Source organism: Mirounga angustirostris, unplaced genomic scaffold, assembly GCF_029215605.1.
Source record: "Mirounga angustirostris isolate CCGP_5_RB_7025 unplaced genomic scaffold, mMirAng1.0.hap1 SCAF_4, whole genome shotgun sequence".
In the NCBI taxonomy this organism is placed as follows: domain Eukaryota; kingdom Metazoa; phylum Chordata; class Mammalia; order Carnivora; family Phocidae; genus Mirounga; species Mirounga angustirostris.
Window position 1 is genome coordinate 86,035,182 of NW_026991712.1, and position 24,087 is coordinate 86,059,268.

The window sequence follows — 24,087 nt, forward strand, 5'->3', positions numbered from 1 at the left end:
CTAAATGAGTTTGTATATAGTGATTTTATCCATTACAAATTTTCAGCACAATTTATATCAACATTAAACTGGCTTTCTGCTCATCTCATTTTTTTATAATTTTATTTTTGTATTTTTATGTCTACTAAATATATTGTATAATAAGTTCCTCCTTCCTTTGTTAAAAAAAACCTCTATTATGGAAGTTTTCAAATATATACAAATAGTATAATAAATTCCAATGTTCCCACCACCCAGTTTCAAAAGTTGCTTTGCCATGGCCTATCTTGTTTTAGCTATACTGCCACCTACTCCCCCACCAATGTTATTTTGAAGGAGATCTAAGGCGTCATATGAGTTCATCCCTAAATATTTAAGTATGCATCTCTAAAAGATAAGGACACATTTTATAAAATAACCATTATTATAAAAAACAAATAAAATAAAATACCATTATTTTACATATCCAAATAATGAACAATAATTCCTATTTTCAAATACTCAGTGTTCAAATTTCAAATTCTCTTATGGTTTTGTTTTGGTGGTTTTCTCACTGTCTTTGTATTTGAATTATGATCATAATAAGATCCACACAAGCTGTTGATTGATATGTTGTTTAAGTTCCTTTAATCTTCTATAGGTGTTTTCTCTCTCTCTGTCTCTCTCGATCTCTCTCTCTGCAGTGCAATTTATTTATTGAGGAAACTATATCGTTTTGTTAAAATTTCTCACAGCCTGCATCTTGCTGATTGCATCCCGATAGGGTAGTTTAACATATTCTTTGCAGTTTAAAATTTCCTGGGGTGCCTTGGTGGTGCAATCAGTTAAGCATTGACTCTTGGTTTTACTTGCTTTTTCTTTATATTTTTACCACCTAAATGTGGGTCCTAAAAACAATCATTTAGGGTTTTTTGGTTGTTGGTTTTTTAAGATTTTATTTATTTATTTGAGAGAGAGCGAACGCACAAGCAGGGGGAGCAGCAGGGAGAGGGAGAAGCACGCTCCCCACTGAGCAGGGAGCCCAATACATGTCTCCATCCCAGGCCCCTGGGATCGTGACCTGAGCCAAAGGCAGACACTTAACCGACTCAGCCACCCAGGCGACCCAAAAATTTATTCTTAAAAATGATTTTTCTTGGGGCACCTGGGTGGCTCAGCCATTAAGCATCTGACTTCGGCTCAGGTCATGATGTCAGGATCATGGGATCAAGGCCCCCCGCCAGGCTCTGCGCTCAGTGTGGAGTCTGCTTGAGATTCTCTCGGCCTCTCCCTGTTCCCCTCCCACTTATGCATGCTCTCTCTCTCTCTCTCTACAATAAACAAATGATTCTTATAAACAAACAAAAACCCAAATAAATGAAATATTCCTCTATCCTTTAGGAAATTGGTACTTGGATATAGAAGCTTAATTAGATTTAGATTTGATTTCTTCTTGGGAAGAATATTTCATAGTCAGTGTTGTGTGCTTTCTTTGATTGTCTCTTATTGTGATATTAGCATCAATTGATGCTCAATGCCTAGGTTCATCCATTGATTCATTAGTGGTTAATAAAAATGATGATGTTTTAATTCTATCATGATCATTCCTTCTTTGTTTTTTAGCTGGGATATTTCCATAAAGAGAAATTTCCCCTCATCTACTATTTGGTTATCTGTGGTACAGTTTGTATATAACAGAATAAAAACTCACTTCTTTCCCTTTACTTGCTATTTTCAGCATAATGACTTGGTTCCCTGGCATCCTCCAATGCCTACATGGTGATCTTTTTTTTAAGTATTATTATGAATTTATGGATTTAAATATATTTGTACTACTCATTTCAGTTTGAAGGTGTTTGACTTTGACATATACCACAGTGTATACCAAGCTTCACTTAGTCATTAGGCTCTTTTATGTCTAATTGCAGCAAAAGTGATCTCCTTTGAGTCAGCCACAACTCATATGTCTGTTTCAGATTTCAGTAATGTGATCAGCAAGAGTGATGTGAAGTCATTAGCTGAAGCTGATGAACAGGAAGTTGTGGCTGAGGTTCAGGTAAACATATTGGTCCTCAACACATCTCCTATATTGGCCCATTTTAAAGATTTGAGTCTAACAATAAGAAAGGTACTGTCTCAAAAGGGAGGCTATTGATCAGACATTATAAATGTGCATTCCACCAAACTATTTATACTCATACTTAGAAAGTTTGTAAGAGGTATCAAATTGGGTGGGAACAGAATTAAAGGAGTCAGTGGGAATAAGGAGATTGGACTGGTACTGGATCCTACTGAATGGGTAGGGAGGGTTTCACAGGGATGGGAATAGAGTCAGATATAGTCTATGCTAGTTTTATGAACCACATTATAAGAATGTTCATCTACAGGGCTATGTGTGATTGGAAAAGAATAGGAAGTAAAGGATGTGAAAGAGGTTTGTTAAAGTTCTGTTTGTGATTATCTTGCTCTGGGAGGTAAAAAGTAGACTTTTGTCATTGATAACTCCTGAATATTCTGCATGCTATATAATACATCACATCAGAACATGTCATGTTACCTTTTACTTCTTAAAAACTTTAGTGTTCTTGAATACATTTATCACAAATGTCTAAATACATTTATCACCTAAGTGAAGAATAGGGCAGCAAATTAACAAGTTTTGGGTTTTCAGAAGGATGTGCTAGGTGATAAATGAGTAATAATAATAAAAAAAAGAGAATGACCTATTTTGAAGACTTTATTTATTTTTATTTGAGAGAGAGAGAATGAGAGACAGAGAGCACGAGAAGGAAGAGGGTCAGAGGGAGAAGCAGGCTCCCTGCTGAGCAGGGAGCCCGATGCGGGACTTGATCCCGGGACTCCAGGATCATGACCTGAGCTGAAGGCTGTCGCTTAACCAACTGAGCCACCCAGGCGCCCAAGAATGACCTATTTTAAAACATATTCTCCCTCATGAGAATATACTGGACCAAAAAAAAAAAAAAAAAAAAGAATGCACTGGACAGCAAAGTTCTTTTTCATCTGTGTGTAACATTGTATATCCTATAGCAGTGTCTTATTTTTACTAATTGATAAGTATACACAGAAGTCTCCAGAAATGTAATATACATACTTCTACAACTTTTTGTTTTTTAAATGATTATTATAATTGCTGCCATTTTATAATTTATTCTTCCACATTGACTATTGCTACTCAATTGATCAATTTTTGTATCTCTTTTACATCTGCATTTCCTCAAATTTGATTATATCACATAGTATTATATCACATATGAAAATATTACTATATGATACAGTTGGAATTTATGAAATGACTGACTTATCTTGATGCTTTGATTGCAGGAATTTTATGGTGATTATATTGCTGTGAATCCACATTTGTTTTCCCTCAATATTTTGGGTTGCTGCCAGGTATGGAAGGAAAGGATAAAAAAATAAGTTTATTTATCAGGTGGGAGTTCATTCAGCAAGTAATTGGACTTGTAAGAAAAAATTCACATATTTTCTCTGAATATACATTTTTAACAAAAAGGGTCGAAATTGGGATCCAGCCCAGCTATCCAGAACAACTCAAGGACTGACAGCTCTCCTTTTATCTCTGAAGAAATGTCCCATGATTCGCTACCAGCTTTCATCAGAAGCAGCAAAAAGACTTGCAGAATGTGTTAAGGTATGGCTTTCCCTATCCCCAGTTCCAAAGCATGAAGACCATCCATTTCCTTATCATATTTCAGAAACTATAGCAATATTTTTTCTATAACCAAGGAGGTGACGTGTTAGTTTTACTGGCAAAGAGGGAGGTCTTTGTAATAAAAAATCAAAAGCAACAAATTAGGGCTAAAATTTTTAGGCTTAACTCCAGAAACATTTGCAAGCTAAATAAGTTAAATACTTATTTTGATCCAATTAAGCCATTTGTAAAATGGAGTTTTAAATCCTAACCTCTTAAACAGGATGCTACCAAACTTTGTCAAGCCTTTAATCCTTTTTGGAAGGCCTATGAAGGTGCAAAGAACTGTTGTTAAATGTGTTTTTTATGTATTAATTTTCTGTTTATGTCATCTCTGTCTGCAACTAATTGGTTGACCAAACCATCTTTCTCTCACATCCACAGCAGGTAATAACTAAAGAATATGAACTGTTTGAATTCCGGCGGACTGAGGTGCCTCCATTGCTCCTTATTTTAGATCGTTGTGATGATGCCATCACCCCATTGCTAAACCAGGTGCAGAACCCTTTATTAGCATAATAGAAGCATGATTTCAAGTGGTATTCATCAAAATGCAGATGTGGAAATGAACAGTGTCGTCCATGTATTTGCCTCCTTATTTTCAGCTTTTTTTTTTTTTTTGCCTTGTATTTCCTGGTGTTTTGGTATCTCTATTCTTCCAACCATGGTCTTCCTTTGGCTCTTTCTTCTGCCTCATCTTTCCTGTTCCCTTCTGCCACCACCTTCACCTGATCAAGGCAACTTCTAGATTTAGCTTCTCCTTTTCCAGTATCTATTTGCAATTTTCCATTCTTACTGCCATTACCTTTGTGTAGACCCTAATCTCTTAAAGGAATACTGAAATAGTCATCTACCAATTCCTCACTTTTATTTTTTATTTCATTTTTTTATAAGAGATCAAATCTAGGGCGACTGGGTGGCTCAGTTGTTAAGCATCTGCCTTCAGCTCAGGTCATGATCCCAGGGTCCTGGGATTGAGTCCCACATCGGGCTCCCTGCTCAGCAGGAAGCCTGCTTCTCGCTCTCCCACTCCCCCTGCTTGTGTTCCTGCTCTCTCTATCTCTCTCTCTGTCAAATAAATAAATAAAATCTTTAAAAAAAATCAAAAAAAAAAAAGATCAAGTCTATACTTTTATTTATTTGCTTTTCAATAAGTTTAAATCCTTGAGGGTACAGCATCACATGGGTTCTGTGTTCAGAGGCCTTAGCAGGAAGGTTTCTTCAGAATTTGACATGAGTCATTCCACTGTTCCCATAAGTATGAGTTACCTTCTCCAGATTACTCTGGTTTTGTTCAGTTTGCCACCAGGAGTCACTGTGTTATTCCTTGCTTTGAACACATGAGCACATCTCTTGCCTAATTAGAACTTAGTTTTATCTTGAGCATGAACACCTTCAATTTTAAGAAGAGCTGTGTGCTCCCTCTGGTTCTGGAGATCCTGCTTATTGCCAGCAAAAAATGACCTTGAACCACAGCCTTCCAGGCATATTTATCATTTTAGGAGTCCTGTTCCCAGCAGGCCTCCACAAGGTCCAAGATGCCTGAAACAGAAAGGCCTTGATTCCCCTCTTTTAATTTCTTTCTACTCTAATGTATCTCATAGAAACAATGTTGTTAAATCACTTTTCCTAAAGCACAGTTCTGATCTTACTACTCCTGACTTAAAAATCTTTACTGGGGGGGCACCTGGGTGGCTCAGTTGTTGGGCTTCTGCCTTCGGCTCAGGTCATGAATCCCGGAGTCCTGGGATCGAGCCCCATATCGGGCTCCCTGCTTGGCGGGAGGCCTGCTTCTCCCTCTCCCACTCCCCCTGTTTGTGTTCCCTCTCTTGCTGTGTTTCTCTCTGTCAAATAAATAGTCTTTAAAAAAAAAAAAAAACAGAACAGTACTTTACACAAAGTAGAGGCTTTATTAATAGTGACTTTGAATTCGTAGGGAAAGACATAGTTTATATTTCAGTTTCTTCCCAGCTTATAATCATGTTAATGCTAGGAGAAATCTGTGGAGTGCAGCTTCTCTATAATAGGATAGCCTTATATTCCTAAAATACAAAGTAATATCTGTTCACTAAAGAAGTTTTGATAATATAAGAAAGTAGAAAGAAAAATGATTGCCTCTAATTCTGTTACCCAGAGAAAAACAACCATTCATTCAACTAATTTCATTAAAGACCTATTATGTGCCTGCCAGGTATTGTGTTAAGTATTGGTGGGTGGCTCAGTCGGTTCAGTGTCCGACTCATGATCTCAGCTCAGGTCTTGATCTCAGGGTCATGAGTTCAAGCCCCATGTTGGGCTACACATTGGGTGTGCAGCCTACTTAAAAAAAAAAAAGTATTAGAGGTAAAAGGCTAAAAGATGCAATCTCTGCTCTCAAAGAGTTCATGATCCAATGGGGTGAGAAGTAAACTGATCATTTTAATTATAGAGTAAGTACTAATGGTAGAAGCATGCACAGGATGCTGTCTATGGAAGCATAAGTATTTTGTTATACTTATTTTATGTGCCCCCACGAACCTTGCTTTTTTTTTTTTTTTAAGATTTTATTTATTTATTTGAGAAAGAGAGGGAGGGAGGTCAAGACAGAGAATCTCAGGGTGCCTGGGTGGCTCAGTCGTTAAGCGTCTGCCTTTGGCTCAGGTCATGATCCCAGGGTCCTGGGATCGAGCCCCGCATCAGGCTCCCTGCTCCGCGGGAAGCCTGCTTCTCCCTCTCCCACTCCCCCTGCTTGTGTTCCCTCTCTCACTGTATCTCTCTCTGTCAAATAAATAAAAAATCTTAAAAAAAAAAAAAAAAAAAGACAGAGAATCTCAAGTGGACACCTTGCTGAGCACAGCCTGACTCTGGGCTTTATCTCACAACCCGTGAGATCATGAACTGAGCCAAAACCAAGAGTCAGACACTTAACCAAATGAGCCACCCAGGTGCCCCTGAAACTTGCTTTTTTAAGGATTCATTTGGCAAGTATTTTAGGAAATGAAGCACCTTCTTTTATAACTTTAAGTTCTTTCTTAATAAATCTAGATTGCTTAAGATGAAGTAAAAGTATATAAATATTTCTAGCATTTAGATTCTAGATTTAGAAAGTAATATGCTGGAAAATACTTAGTTTTGTATAATGGACCTATGACTAGAAGAACCCATTCTCCATAAATGGTGAGAAGGCAAAATTTAGGGTTTCTCCATTCCATTTTCACCAAATAAGTTCACATTTTGAAGAATGGAAACCAATCCTTCTTCACAATTCATATTAAGTAAAAATATGAAATAAAATGGATTCAGAGGCAAAGCTTCTGAATATGTGTGTTTTGATCAACTCACAAGGTTTGTTTCTGATAATATTAGTGTTCCCAGGATAAATATAGCACCACTCAGATCTGTAAAAACACACTTCTCATGCTGCAGAAAACCACAGAAACGTACAGGAAATGGTACAGCTTGTAACTGCAGTACCCATGTAGCCCTATCTGCGAAGCCAAAAATATACTCTTAATTCACAGGCAAAAACTGGAGCTAATGATAGACCTAATTTGTTTTCTTTCTATCAGGAATATTAATCTTGCTGCCCTTCTTCCAAACGTATAAAATCTAAAAGTATTTTGACCTTTAGTTTAACCAATTACAATGAGTCTTAATGCTGAGTAGAACACAAAATATTAATAAAACTTGAACTAAATAAAGAACCTCTATGTAAAGAAGACTAGTTGCTAAGAATGTTACCAGTTTTTGTTTTCCTCAACATTTACTATTTCCATGTTTGTCAGTTACCAATTTTTTTGTCATAATTCTTCATTTAGTGGACATATCAGGCCATGGTCCATGAACTACTGGGCATAAACAACAATCGGATTGATCTTTCCAGAGTGCCGGGGATCAGTAAAGACTTAAGAGAGGTGGTCCTATCTGCTGAAAACGATGAATTCTATGCTAACGTAGGTGGTTAAAATTTTTTTAAATTGTTTTTAGTTGTTGTTATGTAAGAAGGCCAGTATTGATTTGTTCGAATGAGAATAGTTATGGGATTTCATGTGGAAGGATGATAGAGCATCCTGTAGATAAACTGCATCTCAAAAGAAGGTGGAAGATTTGGATTCTGACCCTTTAACAGTTTTTTTTTTCTTCATAGAATTCACATATTTAGCTTTGTACTTTTAAAATTAGAACCCAATTTATTTACTTCTGTAGCCCTTTGTGAGAATAGTAATGGTATTCATCACCAGTGTCCTGGCCAATGTCCAGATTTGGTCATTATAATGGAATTTTCTTGCCCTTCAATTCTGCCTTCGGGATTCTTTTTCACTTCTTCTTTTAAATGGTCTGAAAGTCAGACTCTTTGATAGAACTGTGTTTCCAATTTCCTTTTTCACAGAATATGTACCTGAACTTTGCTGAGATTGGTAGCAATATAAAGAATCTCATGGAAGACTTTCAGAAGAAGAAACCAAAAGAACAGCAAAAACTAGAATCAATAGCAGACATGAAGGTAAATTGAACATGTTCATGGATGACTAACATGCAAGACTTTGGAACTATTCATGTAAGCAACATTTCTGGAATATTCTCAGTCTGATTTCTGCCTGATTTTGTCTGGTTTGAGATAATTTTCTGTACTGTTTCTCTTTAGGAAACAATATAGTGAAAACTTCATAACAAGCCATGTGCTTCTTTCCATTCTTCAGTCACATTTGGACTATTTAAAAAGTCAGTCTACTGACATGTACCAGTTCTTCTCTTTTTAAGCAGAAACAAAATGCCATGGGATTGAAAGTTGTAGATGCCTTAGTCTGGGCAGAACAATTCCTGCTTATTTTTTCCCTTCGTGCATGTCTGTCCTCGGTCAAGAAATAACAGAACCCCCAATTGCTGTTTTTCCCATGGCAGGCCTTTGTTGAGAATTACCCACAGTTTAAGAAGATGTCTGGGACTGTGTCAAAGCATGTGACAGTGGTTGGAGAGCTGTCTCGGTTGGTCAGTGAGCGGAATCTGCTGGAGGTTTCAGAAGTTGAGCAAGAACTGGCCTGTCAAAATGACCATTCTAGTGCTCTCCAGGTATCTATTCAGTCCAATTTGATGAGCACCTACTATGTGTAAGGCACTGTGCCAGGCAGAGCAAGAGATACAAAGGCAAGTAATCCTTCTTCACCAACATGGAATTTATAATCTAACAAGGAGTTGAGACAAGAACACAGATTAATTTTATTTAAGATAGATTCAAGAACCACAGGAGAAGAATAATGTGCAATAGCAAAGGGTTCAGACAATTAACTGAGTATTTAGGAGGGCATCGTAGTCTACAGGAAGAATACTAGACTAAAATCAGAAGATCTGCATTTTAGCCACTTGCCACCTACTGGCTTTGTGACCTGGAGCTGTTGGCTTAATTTCTGAGCCCGTTTCCTCATCTGTAAAATAGGTGTAATGATATTTGTCTCACAGTGTTGTAAGGAAGATTTTAAAGATACAGTATGTATTAAAATGCATTATCTAAGTTTTTTATTATTGAACACCTGCTCTTCGTTCCATGAACATGTAAATGCCTGCTACATGTACATTGTGCTGTAAGGATCCAGAGGTACAAAGAAGAAAGAGATACCATCCTTTTCCTCAAAGAGCTCACACTATATAGTAGGGAAGAAAGAAATTTAAACCAAGAATTACCATGCTATAAGTGCTATTTACTAGAGGTATTTACAAAGGGATATGGAAATACAGAGGAAGGACAACTGTTTCCCCTAAGGATGAAGCTTCTTAAAGAAGAAGATGACATTAGATTTGGGTCTGGACAAATAAGGAGGAGGGCACCAAACAGTAGAAGTGCACCAACCAGAGAGAAGAGGGGAAATTCTTGGCAGAGAGAATGCAGGCATGGAGATGTGGAGGGAGAAAAATTAAGGGAACAGAGAATAATGCAGTGTAGCTAGTGCAGGGTACAAGATGAGGAATAGTCTTAGATAAGCCAGAAAGACAACCTGGAACCTGATTATGGACACTGAAAGGAGATTGGGCTTTAATCTTAAAGTGTTGAGAGCTTCCAGAGTATTTTAGAAGAAAAGGGACATCATCAGACTCTGGCCTCAAGAAATTTACAGTATTGTTGAAGGGACAACACTAAAGCACAAGGAGCACTTAGGCGGTGTTTCAAGGTAATATTTAATTAAGTTAAAATTGTGATGCTGACTATAATTAGATTTGAGGTTATTAGGGACAGTTCCTTAGAGGTGATATTAAGATGGGCCATCAAGAATGAATAGAATCTGGGGGAGGATTTCAGTCAGGGATAACAGCAAAAGCAAAGAGGCAGAAGTATGCAGAAAATAATAAACAGTGTGACCTGTTGGAGAGTGGGTGTGGAAGAGAAATAGGAGATAAAATTGAATTGGTAAACAGGAACCAGTTTATGAAGAAGCTTGTAAGAGGAATTTGCACTTGCTGAGATAAGCAGAGAGATCCATTGTAGGGCCATATGTAGAAAGTTGATACGATGAAAGCAGTATTTAAGGAAATTTAATCTAGTAAGGATATTTTGGAGGTGAAAAACCTGACGTTGGGCTAGTAGACTCACAGTGATAGTACTAAAAATGTACAGTAAGGGCAAATCTGAGAGACAGTTCAAAGGGAGAAAACAATTTAACAACAGGTTGGATATAAGGATAACAAGACAGAACAAATTCGATAATTCCAAGGTTCCTGAGAAATGACAGTGTGGTATCACTGGCAATAAGTCACTTGGGAATGAGAGTCCTTTGGGAGGTAGCCATTTCTAAGGCACTCACCATAAGAAGTGCATTTCCTTATTAGTAGGACCCTATATTCTACAACTTAGTCTCTTTCTTTCCCTGCAGTAATTCGACTTGACTTTATAAAATAAAGCCAGCATGGTATAATGGAAACAACACAGGCTTTGGAGCCAGACTGTCCTGGCTTTTATCCTGTCTCTATATACCAAAGTTTTTTTGAGAAAATATTACTTATTTTGCCCAAACCTCAGGGATAAAGATTTCAAACTTCTAGATTTTTACCAGGATTCAGTGAGATATGTAAAATGCTTCACATATGATAGGTGCTTTGTAAATGTTGTTCCCTTCCTCTAAACATAATGCTTTAAATATATGGTACAACTAAAGCAAAGAAATCCACAATATATGGTACAACTAAAGCAAAGAAATCCACCCACCTGTGGTTGCTCTAGTTATAGCAAGGTCTTTACTGGGATTTACAATTTGTTACGTTTTACTGTTTATTAAGATTTCCTCTGAAAACATCATCAGTTTGAAAATCATGAAGATTCTATTTGCTTTATATTTATGAAAAGTCCTTCTATCAACACTGAATTTTATCCCTGTGCTCTAAAACCTTTCAAAGAACTTTCAGGCTGATTTTATTATTTTTTTAATTGTATTGAATTCTAATTCTTAAATAGATGATATAAGTTCTTGGTGAAAGAGGTATGTAGTAAAAACTCAGTCTGTTACTAGTCTCACATGCATCCTTACAGTTATTCTGTATATGCGCAAGTCTGTGTGAGGGTGTGTATCTCCTTCTCTCTTTTTAAAATTCAAATGATAACATACTGTACACATAGTTCTGCATTTTTCTTTTTCACTTAACCGTGTATCTTAGAGACTGTTCCAGATCAGAACCTAAACACTCATTTTTTTTTAATCACTAAGTAGTATTCCTTTATAAAGATGTATAGCAATCTGTTTAATTTGACCAACTTACTTGAAGCAGTACTTAATAACAGTTTGCAGTTTTGTGGGCCTAATAAAAGTATTCCTATTAAAACTTTTTATTTTTTCCAAGAAAATAAATTTTCTTTTCTTATTAAATAAAAACAAAATTTTGTCCTGTAATTAAATGTAAATTTCCTTGTTTATCTTTTATTTTTCCCTTTGAAACAATAGAACCAAACTTAACCACTAGCCAGTTTTAGTATCTTTATTTGTATTTCTCTACCATACAGAAAGCAGTTAGACAAGTTTACTATAATTCCTTGCCTGAAACCTTATTTCTTGTTCACTTTAAAAGAAAAAAATAGATACTTTAAAATATGAATTCCATTTGTGATCCACTTTATATTTTAAAAAGTTATCCTCTGAAGGTTTTCTTGCCCATGTTATTAGGGTTTTACAGTGAGCCATTGATTTGGACTCCCCCACCATAAAGGATTTCTTTGGCAACATGATTTAAATAGTCTATAAAGGGAGCTTTTGTTTGATAATGAGTACATGCCAGGGGCCTGACCCCTAGATGGGTTATAGCATTCCTTGGCTTGACCTTAGATAATACGTCATGAAATAATGAATTGAGGTTTTTGAGTAGAGATGGCGTTTGCTTTATTGAATAGTAACTATATCATGATGAAGGAAAAAAATACATATATTGCTAAAAATTAACTTATATAAATGACTGCCACTTCTAACCAGTTATCCTACAGGCTAACAAAAATTTGATTTAGAAGAATTTTCACTAGAACCGAACTGCAATGTACTATCATTAAAACATATCTATAGCCTTGGAAAAGACTCATTTGATTAGTGAGGAAGATATTTTTTTCATGCCATGAAGAGAAATATCTTCAGAAAGTAAGCAGTTTCCCCCCATCGTGTGTCATGTCATAGCTTTTCATTTAGAAGGAAGAACTAGTCTGTTTTTATATCCTTCTTTCCTGACCTTGGGTAAAAGGCCTCAAATCATCCTATTAAAGATATAAAGACTCAATAAATACTTCTTAGAAAAATTAAGAGGAAGAGTTCTGTTTGAAGCAGTATGGAGTACTGGCTAAGAGCTTGGGACTTTGATGGCTTGGGTTTGAAAATTATTACCACTTAGTCTTTTTGTCTGTAAAATGGGGAAAAATTACAGTACTTACCTTAAAGATTTTTGTGAGGGTGTAGTGAGCTAGTACATGTAAAGCACTTAATATGGTACCTGGTACTTAAAACATTCAATAAGTAATAACTGTCACATTATCCATATTATTATTTGATGATACATTCTGTTTTCTCTATGACATCTAGGATATTGTTTTCTAATCTACTCATCACCTCGGATCTCTCTCTCTCCCAGATTTCAGAAGGGTTTTCTGCTTCTCATTAAAATCATAAGAAAATTGTTTGGGACACATTGAGGTGACAATTTTACTTTCACCAATTAAGAATAAAAATGATCATTTTCTCTCTAAACCAACATTTAGCCAGTGTTTCAGACAGTGTTGACCAGCAGAAGACCTACAGCAAAGCTAAATTTTATGTTGGCTAGTCATTAAGGAAAAGAATACTGACTCAGATGTATTTACCAGTCAGTAGAATTGGGTCCTGCCTACTTTCTATAATTTCTTCTAGATAAGCTCTTTATAGTCCCATAACACTGTTCTCTCAAACTGTTAAGACTCATTTTTTTTTTATCATATCAGCATGTTAAAGGCTTCTGCGAATTTCATCTTGCTATTCTAATCTGCTGGATTATTAATGCTAGTCATTGATGATTTTACTACATTAATGTGATAGCAGATAACAAGGTAGAGTTCCTATTCTTCAGGTTAAATTAAAACAAAAAATAGAGACTATTTTTAGTTGCTGACTTCATCTGTAATTGATACAGTGGTATAACTAAGTCATTATAAAAATTTGTTCTTGTGCTGCTTCATCATAATTTTGGTAGAAGAAAATAGAAAAGTTGCCCAAAACAATGGAAGGATCTTTAAATATCAGAAAAGAATTGTTTTTTAATTGATGTTTTTTGAGTGAACATTAGCTCCTTTTTGAAACTTAACCGTCAGAGAGAGTGTTTTTGCTTTTCTTATTCCTTGATTAGGCATATATGAATGTTAGAATTCAGTAAATTCTGTGTTTGAATCCTATCTTCTTAAGAGGACAATAGTTTTCTTTTGCTCTTTACTCAGCCATTGTTATGTGAAATATACTTTTCTCTCTTGAAAGTCTCAAGGGTTATGGAAAATTTCATAAAATTTCATAAGAAAAGAGAAACCAGAAGTTCATTATGTAATTCACTCATATTTCCAACATATAAATACCACCGTGTAGCAGATACCTGCTGTGTAATTAGAAGTCTTTCGGATTGTTTTCTCTTCTCTGGTTAGTACCCTGGAATCTCAATATAACATATACCACTGTTGGTCAAGTTGACCATGACCATGTAGCCATGAGTGAAATGTTCAAAATTAAGTCAGAAGATAGGGCGCCTGGATGGCTTAGTCGTTAAGTGTCTGCCTTTGGCTCAGGTCATGATCCCAGGGTCCTGGGATTGAGCCCCGCATCAGGCTCCCTGCTCGGCAGGAGGCCTGCTTCTCCCTCTCCCACTCACCCTGCTTGTAGTCCCTCTCTCGCTGTATCTCTCTCTGTCAAATAAATAAAATCTTTTTGAAAAAAAATAATAAGTCAGAGGATAATGTGGGATCCAGGCAGACAAAAATGCCCTTCCTCTTCAAGGACTTACATAGCTGAAAGAGAAGAAAGAACTCAGCTTGTACCTACATGTTTCCTTTCATGAGGAAATAGGTAAGCCTAGCTGGAACGCTGACCTGAGTCATGGGTTGGGTCCTAAGGGATCAAAAGTAGCAAAGTAATCTACTCAAAGTAATCTTGGATCAGATCTGAGCCACATCCTCAAGGGAGAGCTAAGAGTCAAGCCAGGGGACTCTAAATACCAGCACCAGATCTCAAGGAAGAGAAGTGGAATTCTTTAATGGGAAAGAGCCAAGAGTCAAGATGCAAGCGAAAGTAGTTAGAAAGGGATCAAGTAGGAAGGGTACCAGCTGATTGGGGCAGTCTTTGTCCCTATACCAGTTTTGTGGTTTTATACTTGAGAATCTCAGATTTGCTGAAAAATACAGAAATTGAGTAGATTTAAGGTAAAAAGAGAGTGATCCCAAGGGCAGGAATTGAAACATTGTGCCTATAAAAAAAAAGTGGCAACAGAGATCCCAGATGGATGTTTTAAACTTAGGCTAAGTTGATGAGAGACATAGGAAATAGGGTATTCTTATTATGGTAGAAACTAGTGGCAAATTTGAACAGGTATTCTAAATAGTCTGTATTCCGTGATTGCTCTGGAAAGGGTACTACAAAAGAAAAAAAAGTAAGGAAATTCTTATGACTGCAGGGTTTAAATCTAAAGAAGAGAAATATCTTCCCTTTTGATTCCTTAAAGATGATGCTAGTGAAATATTCACCCAGAAAAGCAACAATAGAAATCCTACCCAGAGAACTTCCTACTTGAGAGCCACCTGGGTGGTTCCCCATGTCATCGTAGTTCTCTTTGGTGTGAACAGAAGAGTTCTTAAACATTAAGCCTGGCTGTTGTGAAGTATTAAAAAGATAAGGTATGTGAAAGCATCTCATAAGTTGTAAAGTTCCATTTGGATGTATGTCCTCAGACTCTAGTGCCCTCCAAGGCTCTTGCCAGTCTTTCAACTCAACCCATTTCTTTCTCTGATTTCCATATTCCTGTTAAGAGCATCTCCTCTTTTAGTCTCCCAGACTAATTCTAACACTTACTGATTTTTTAGGGCCTTTTGCATGAAGTCTTTCTTGATTCCTCAGCAACCAGATGTACTTTTCTTCACTCTGTGTCCCCTTCCCCGCATTGTGCTGATTCTCAGTTTCTGTTTCTTGTTTTGTTTTTTGCATACATATGTTTCTGTTATAATACCACGTGTTTTCCTGAAAAACCTCCAGTTCTGCAAAATCATGTACTAAAAATAAGTATTATGGGAAAATAGGATTATAAGCAGGTCACTTAAAATCCACGTAACTAAAAAAAAGTCTATATAACTTTGTAATCAAAGCCCTAATAAAAATAGTGACAATCCTAATAAAAATATTAGCACAGTTAAATCTCCACAGACATTTGTACCTAGAAATATACTCAGTCCATCCTTTGTAGCCTTCCTTACTCCTAGGGCTCACATTTTATTCTTCAAGATGTAAGGTCAGAAAAACTTTTGCTTCTATACAAACTAGTTTCACCAAAATTAAAAATACAATATGGGGATATCAGTCAGTTTTTGGCTGTCATTTTGTTTGCTTTTTAACTCAGAGAAATTTCTTCACATCCTTTTCATGCACTTGCCCCTTCCCCAGATATCTTAATACAGTGGAAAATATAACAGCTCTTAAAGCTACAAAACCAGCTACTTCTTGCAGAAAACTCTTGTGTAGGGTTTATATCCTTTCTTCTTAACATAGTGTTAAAGCTTCCCCTTAAAGAGGAAGCTTGGCCCTATTCCCTTCTTAATACTAACATACTGGAAAAAGTACATATAAGCCATTATACCTTCTGTGTTAAACTGACACCATTCCCATATTTAATGATCTCATAGAGTTAAAGTGCATTCAAGAAACGTGCTTTGTAGCAGAATAGGCTGTAATTGTTTCATTCCCCTTCACCTTCTTGTCTGTGAACTCACTGAGGAAAGAAACTGTTTAACTCACCTCTATATCCTCCAGTGCCTGGCATAGTGCCTTATGCTTAGAGGGGGATCACAGAGTAGTTCTTGGCTTGAATTAATTTGTTCTGCTGCATAATAAGCATAAATACGTACTATGGGGAAGTTCCTTAATATGAGGATTGACAAAACCTAAATGATTTTGTCCAGCTTCCTTTGCAGTCAATACCTGCCCTCTTAAGATCACAAGTGTTCAATTTAGAGGTTACACACTCATTTTCTTTACATACTCATATCTCTGAAAGGCATGTGGAAACATATTGTTACATCTGATGCTTCTTGGAGATTAAGCCCAGTCCTCCTACATAAAATTCTACCAATTTGTCTCCATTTCACTGGTCAGTCACTAATGCTAAGCAATAGTTTTGCAAGTCAACGGGTCAGTTCTGTCGTGTGCTGTGTTGATTGAAATGGTGGAAATAGTATATGTTCCTTGTTTCAGCAAGGAAACTGCAACCTTTCCCACATGAGACCATAGACCATCTCATCAAAGGAAAGAAAGAAGGAACTATCCATAGTTAAATTCATTTTTGTCCTAAAGCAATTGCAATGGGAAATTCTTGTCTTGGGCAAAGGCATTTAATTTTCTGTAGTTGAAACAATTGCTATACCTATAACCTGTACATTGCCATTGTAGTAATCTTAGTCATGAACTCAGATGCATCACTGCCACTCATTAGACTTACTAGACTTAAGATCTTATACATCGCTCAGGTGAAGGGGAGATAAATATCAGCTCTTCGTTTTTTCAGAATGTAAAGAGGCTCCTGCAGAACCCCAAAGTGACGGAGTTTGATGCTGCCCGCCTGGTGATGCTTTATGCTCTACATTATGAGCGACACAGCAGCAATAGCCTACCAGGACTAATGATGGACCTCAGGAATAAAGGTGTTTCTGAGAAATATCGAAAGGTAACCAAATTTATATATTAATCCCACCAAACAGCTAGCAACTCTATTATTATATTCTTAGTTCTGACAAATCATACTGCTTTTACTTACAGAAATGTATAATTATGTCCTCTCATGTCTTCATTTCCTTAATAAAGGTATTTTCTTATGAAATGAGTTTCCTGATCCCCAAGCAATAAGAGCTGGTTCTCTTTTTTCCTAATAGCTTGTGTCTGCAGTAGTTGAATATGGTGGTAAACGGGTCAGAGGAAGTGACCTTTTCAGCCCCAAAGATGCTGTGGCTATCACCAAACAGTTCCTCAAAGGATTGAAGGTATGGCATGTCCTCTGTACTTTTTACTAAATGAGAAACAGTGGAAGCCCCTGCGGCTGAGAGTGAATAAATAAGATCTTCAGAGTAACTTCAGGATTGCTGCTAATTTAGTACTATGTCAATTAAATGAAATTAAAGCAGACATCTCCCAAAAGCTTTTTCTTCAAATGCTTTCTGTATGGGAGCAGCATCAGCATTGGACTGAGCAGCGGAACAGGGAATAATAGAATATTTCCAGGAAATACCCCAGAGTAAAACAGACAGTTCTGTTGGTTATAGCTGTTTTACTCCATTTCTTTATCATTTAAGATTTGTTTGGTTGTTTTTCTTTGAAGGAAATTAAAGATGAGGCAAACAACTGTAGATCTTTTAAAATTACTATTTTCTTAAAATGGTAAAAAAAATTAGTTTTAATCTGCAAGCCTTTCTTATGTTTCCTGAAATGTTTCCATTTACCTGAGTGTTTCTTGACTCCTTTTCTATGTGGTCTTTTCCTCTTATTTGCTCTACCTACCATATAACATTTTCACAAAAGGATAAGAATCACTGAAAAGACGATAAGGGATTTAAGCAATTCCATTTTCGAAATTCTTTTATAATAGCTAGGCTTAAGTTACAAAGTATTTTTATGAGATTAGAACATTTCTAATTGATGAAAAGAAATTTTTAAGTTATTTAACCAGAAAATTCCCATTTGAATCTATCCCATGAAATCCCTATTGAGTGCATGTCCTTTTCTGATGAGTATCATTAACTGTTATATTGCAAGTTCCCCCAAAATGATATAAGAATCGTCTTCCCCTGTCTTAGGGAGTAGAAAATGTGTATACTCAACATCAACCTTTCCTACATGAGACCCTGGACCATCTCATCAAAGGAAAGCTTAAGGAAAACGTGTACCCTTATCTAGGCCCCAGCACACTCAGAGACAGGTAAGGTAACTAAGATACTAATAATAAAAACCAGAAACACTAAGAAAATAGGAAATGTGGAGTGTTGTAAGAGACAACAACTAAGATGATACTGCTCTACTCCTCCTCCTGTTTTTTCAGTTCTGAGATTCTTTTGGTTTTACATGTGTCAGGGTTAGATATAAATTCACTTACTAAGCCTGCAAGATTATTTCTTTTGGAATAAAGAAATAGGTGTTTTGAAGTATCCCATATACTTGTATTCTGTCCTTTGATATCAGATGAGTTTACTTATGCCATTTAAGGTTCAGTTCCATGGCATTTAACATTTGGAGTTTCAAAAATTAAGGCCAAAAATAGATTTGCTGCTTGGTTGCCATCCAGAGCAGGTTGTTACTATTTTTGGTGAGGACTGGACTTTGCCAAATGTGGCCAGCATACGAACTGAGACCTAATTAACAGAGGCCATTTGTTACACAGAAGCAAAGGATGGCTTGCTTTTGGGGTATTAACCGAAGGAAGGAATTAATTGTCATTTTAATCGAGTGGTCTGTTAGTTTTAATAAAAACAAAACTCGTCCAGATCAACTTACTTAGATCAACCTGAAATTTTCAATATACACAAAGTCTACTTTGTTATAAATTATATTCTTTTTTTTTTTTTTAAAGATTTTATTTATTTATTTGACAGAGAAAGACACAGCGAGAGAGGGAACACAAACGGGGAGTGGGAGAGGGAGAAGCAGACTCCCTGCCGAGCAGGGAGCCCGATGCGGGACTCGATCCAGGGACTCCAGGATCATGACCTGAGCGGAAGGCAGTCGCTTAACCAACTGAGCCACCCAGGCGCCCATAAATTATATTCTTGTGTATTTTTTACTGGGACCACATATTATAAAGAATCTAATATATGTAATGGGATAGATTGATGTGCAAATTGTTACTATTGGTAGACTTCTTCAATTATTTCAGCTAATCATAACCTAAGAGTCTTGGAAGAATAGTGTTTTATAGATATAATAAACTTCTGAAAGGAAAAAGATGACTCTTTTATATGATAAAAATTTTTTTTTCCATTTTCCTTTAAAAAAAAAAACCTCTGTAATTTGGTAACAACAGAAAAGAAAGATCTTTTAAAAAATCCAAGGTTGAGAGGCAGAATATCTGGGGTTAAATTCAGACAGTACATTCATTCAGATAAAATGTTTAAGGAACTTGGCGTCAAGATTCAGAAATGTCAACTAAGTGGAAAGAATGCAAACCAGCCTAAAGCTATTTACCTATCTTAGAGGCTTTTTGAAAAACAGTATAAGTCTATTAAGTGGCCTTCTAATTAGTATGATAGAAGTAAAAATATTACTTTTTCATGAATTTCATATAAGAATTATCAATTAGCTATTTATTGCTAAAGAGACACCATACACCACCAGAAAAGTATATTGTGTATGATTAGTTCATAACAGCAAACCTTTCTAATTTGGGTGATTCATTTCCGAACAAAGCTCAGAATGATGCTTTTCCAACAAAATGCACATTTATCAGTTGTCAGCATCTGTTAGCATTTGTCACTATTACCTAAATACAAATATAGTTAATAATTCAATTGCTGCATCCTTTTATATAACAGATATTTATTGGGTGTCTTCAGTATGTCAAAAACTGTTGTAAATGCTGGGGAAATAAAACAGGAAAGACAAGTTACCTGCCCTTATAGGAACTTACATGAAGGAGACAGTAAGCTAGTAAACAAATAAAGACTATGATTTGAATGAGATAAGTGCTATTGAGGAAATAAATAGTGTAATAAGCTACAAAGTAACTTTGTAGAAGTGAGGGGGGCTGTTTTAAATGGAGAGAACCTCTCTGAGGAAATGCTATTTAAAATGAGCTTTGAAGGGGTGCCCGGGTAGCTCAGTTGGTTAAGCGTCTGCCTTCGGCTCGGGTCATGATCCCAGGGTCTTGGGATCGAGCCCCACATCGAGCCCCGCATCAGGCCCTACATCATGCTCCTTGCTCAGCGGGGAGCCTGCTTCTCTCCCTCTCCCTCTACCTGCTACTCTGCCTGTTTGTGCTCTTCCTCTCTCTCTCAAATAAATAAATAATCTTTAAAAAAAAAAAAAAAAGATGAGCTTTGAATGACAAGACAGAGCCAATCACATAACAATTAAGAGAAAAAGCATCCCAAGCAGAGGGAACACTGGAGCAAAGGCCTTGAAGAGAGAACTTGGCAAGTTCATGGAACGGAAAGAAACCCAGTGTGGTTGGGGCATAGTGAATAAGGAGGAAATAAGTTGAAAAAATAAGTAGGAGCTGGATTACATAGGGTCTTAAGAAGGTTTTTAAATTTTAAATGTCAAAGGAAACCATTGAAGAGCTTAGACATAAGTGACATGAACTGAATTACTTATTAAAGGATCATCTTCTAGGGAGAATTGATTTCTTTTCTTTTTTTTTTTTTTTTGAGAATGGATATTTGAAGGCAAAAATAGAAGCAGGGAGACTACTTAGGAGGCCGTTATAATAGTACAGGTAAGGAATGAAAGAGGTTTGGATAAGGAGGCTGGGAGAGAAAGAATCAATAGACTTATTTAATGGAGTCCTCTACTCCACTAAAGAGGTTATCTACTCTTACCCTCTTACCATAGAATAAGAGAGAAGTGAAGAATAACTCTCAGGTTGGGGTGGGGGGCAATCAAGTTGTTAAGTTGCAGATGCCTATAACCAAGTAGAAATGTTGGATAATAAACTGGGAGTCAACAAGATTTTGGCGATATTTAAAGCTATGGGATATAAGATATATAAGATCACGTAGGGAGAGAGCATAGAAAGAAAAGAAGAGAGCCTAGGACTGAGGATTGAGTGGAAGACATGGAGCCAGATATGGAGACTGAGGAGGAGGCGACATAAAGATAGAAAGAAAACCAGGAGAGCATAGTGTCATACAGACGAAGAAGCAAGTGGTAACCTGAGTCTAGTCTTCTGAGAGGTAAAGGTGAAAACGGTGAAGAATCCATCAGATATGGCAACACGAAGGTCTTTGGTGACCTATTCCCAGTTTCCGGGAGATTAGAAACCAAATTAGGGTTACAGGATGTAAGATAAAATAGAGATAACAAATGTATATAACACTTTTAAAGAAATTTTGCATGAAGGTGTCAGAGAAATGGGATGGTAGCTAGGAGAGAGTGTGTACTCAAGGGAAAGAGATTCTAGAGCATAGCTGATGAGATTGTAATCTAATGAGAATTACCCTAAAGAAAGAAAAGTCAAAAATGCTGAAGAGAAAGAGGAAGAACTGCACAAGTCTTTAAGGGATCCAGAGCATAAGCAGAGGAGCCTTTGATAGAAACAGAGGTACTTTTTTCTTTTTAACAATTTTGATGGTGAGAATATGGGACCATCTAAGCTGATTGCTTCTATTTTCTCAGTAAAATACAATGTCAAGTTATCAACTGAGGTAGTGGGTAAAAAGAGAAAACATTGTGAAACTGTCATCTTGCAGGCCAGGAATCAGATTTACTAGGGAAATGTAAGTAGGACTTCTAGCCAAATTGAGTGCCCATTAGAGTTTTATGGTCATTAATTTAAAATAGAGGGGCACCTTGGTGGCTCAGTCGGTTAAGCAATGGACTCTTGATTTCAGCTCAGGTCATGATCTCAGGGTGTTGAGATCAAGCCCCAAGTGGGCTCCACGCTCAGTGCAGGGTCTGCTTGTCCCTCTCCCTCTGCCCCTCCCCCCTCTTTTTTCTCCCCGCTCCCAAATAAATAAATAAATAAAACCTTTAAAATAGAGCCCATGAGCCTAGTTGTGTGGTTTTCTCCAGCAACTTTTGGCTGTACTAGATTAAATGAGGATAAGGCTGGCAGCTAGGCCCAACCTGGATTTGGGGAATTGAAAACAGAAGGAGGGTATTAGATGGTAAATAAAGTATTGTTGAGTGAATTAGTGGTCTTGATGAGGTCAAAGAATTATTATAGTAGAAGTATTAATGTAAGTGAATTAGAAGTTGAGGAGCTTGTTGTTGGAGAAAGAGATCTTGAATGCAAGATTTCACAATGCAGATACTTAAAGTGAAGGAGTTTAGGTTATAATCATGGGTGTTGGTTATGAGGGATGGAAGAACACATCATCCTGGGTGCGAAGACCGGGATGTGAGATGAGTAATCCACATTGATATGAAAGTCACTGAAAATCCTGAAAGGAACAGCAGTGAGAAGTAGGACAGTAAACCAGAGCTAAAATCTTCAAGGAATAAGAGAGTGACCAGGAAAGGAGGTCAGGAGAAAACAGTGCAACCGCATCATGAGCTTCTAACATAACGGAGACATTGAAGAAGGCAGAGAAGTTGGTTCCGAAACAACAGGACAGGGCACAGAAGATGCCTACGCCACCTTCTGGCCCTGCTTAACAGCAGGTAGACTGCAGAGGCCTTGAAAAGACCTACTGAACATTCTGCTTCTAAAAGTTTGCTGTCTAGATATATTGTGCAAGTACAAAAAGACATATAAACAAGGATAGTTACCGAAACATTATTTGTAACAGTTAAAAAAAAAACAGGCTAAATATCCATCAATAGAGGACTGGTTACCTAAATTACAGTACAGTGCTATGCATTCTTAAAAAATAGAATAACGGGGCGCCTGGGTGGCTCAGTCGTTAAGCGTCTGCCTTCAGCTCAGGTCATGATCCCAGGGTCCTGGGATCGAGCCCCACATCGGGCTCCCTGCTCCGCGGGAAGCCTGCTTCTCCCTCTCCCACTCCCCCTGCATGTGTTCCCTCTCTCACTGTGTCTCTCTCTCTGTCAAATAAATAAATAAAATCTTTAAAAAAAAAAATAGCATAACTCGGGCACCTGGGTGGCTCAGTCATTAAGCGTCTGCCTTCAGCTCAGGTCATGATCCCGGGGTCCTGGGATCGAGCCCTGCATCAGGTTCCCTGCTCAGCGGGAAGCCTGCTTCTCCCTCTCCCACTCCCCCTGCTTGTGTTCCCTCTCTCGCTGTTCTCTCTCTGTCAAATAAATAAATAAAATCTTTAAAAAAAAATAGCGTAATTCTTCATGGGGTGATATAAAAACTTTCTAAGATATATTGGATAGAAAAGCAAAATGCTATAATATCCTTTTTGTGTAAAAAATAAAAACCCATATCTAAGCATAAATATTATTATTACACATGTGTATATAAACAGGTCTGCTCAACTATCCATAGTATGTATGTAATATATATGCAAGCATGCATATCTTTATGTATACTATACATACTTCAGAAAGAATTAACAAGAAAGTGTTAAGCGTGGTTACCTCTGGATATTGAGACAGTGGTTAGTTGTATACCTGTCTGTCTGTCCCATTATATATTGATATTGTATTAAGTATCATTTTCTTGAAGAACTATATTAGTATTTGGGTTTTTCACAATATTTAACACAGTGCTTTACAAATAGGTGTTCGATAGGTGTCGAATTTCTCATGTAAGCATCTATAACAGTTGACATGACAAGATTTACAGTTGGAAAATTTAAACTAGAGAATAAATTTGGTTGATGTTACCAGAAAATTTAGATTTTTACAGTTTGCCAGTAATGCTCTACAATATTTTGGCTCTACATCCACTAGGCCTCACTCTCAGTTCTAGCCGCTGTCTTGGATCATCACATTGAGAAGAGTCATTGATTTTAGTCATCCTTGTGATAATTTAAGTCTCATCATGATAGAATTCCTTGGTTTTGTTGTTATTAGGAAGTATCAAAGGAGATGTGTCAAGAATACAACTTTGAAATCAGGAACACCTGTAGA

At 36.9% G+C, this 24,087-nt stretch overlaps 1 protein-coding gene across 2 annotated transcripts in view; it reads left to right on the top strand.

Moving 5' to 3' along the window:
• Nucleotides 1–24,087, top strand: part of VPS45 (vacuolar protein sorting 45 homolog) — a 67,412-nt gene that overhangs the window by 7,501 nt on the left and 35,824 nt on the right. Inside the window, exons 4-13 of one of the 2 annotated variants that reach the window (XM_064588456.1) lie at nt 1,935–2,014; nt 3,301–3,369; nt 3,491–3,628; nt 4,073–4,183; nt 7,486–7,620; nt 8,058–8,171; nt 8,570–8,737; nt 16,910–17,068; nt 17,274–17,381; nt 18,192–18,313. In XM_064588456.1, coding sequence (XP_064444526.1) covers nt 1,935–2,014; nt 3,301–3,369; nt 3,491–3,628; nt 4,073–4,183; nt 7,486–7,620; nt 8,058–8,171; nt 8,570–8,737; nt 16,910–17,068; nt 17,274–17,381; nt 18,192–18,313 — 1,204 coding nt within the window. The remainder of the gene's footprint in view (nt 1–1,934; nt 2,015–3,300; nt 3,370–3,490; nt 3,629–4,072; nt 4,184–7,485; nt 7,621–8,057; nt 8,172–8,569; nt 8,738–16,909; nt 17,069–17,273; nt 17,382–18,191; nt 18,314–24,087) is intronic. The other variant, XM_064588457.1, reaches the window with a different exon arrangement.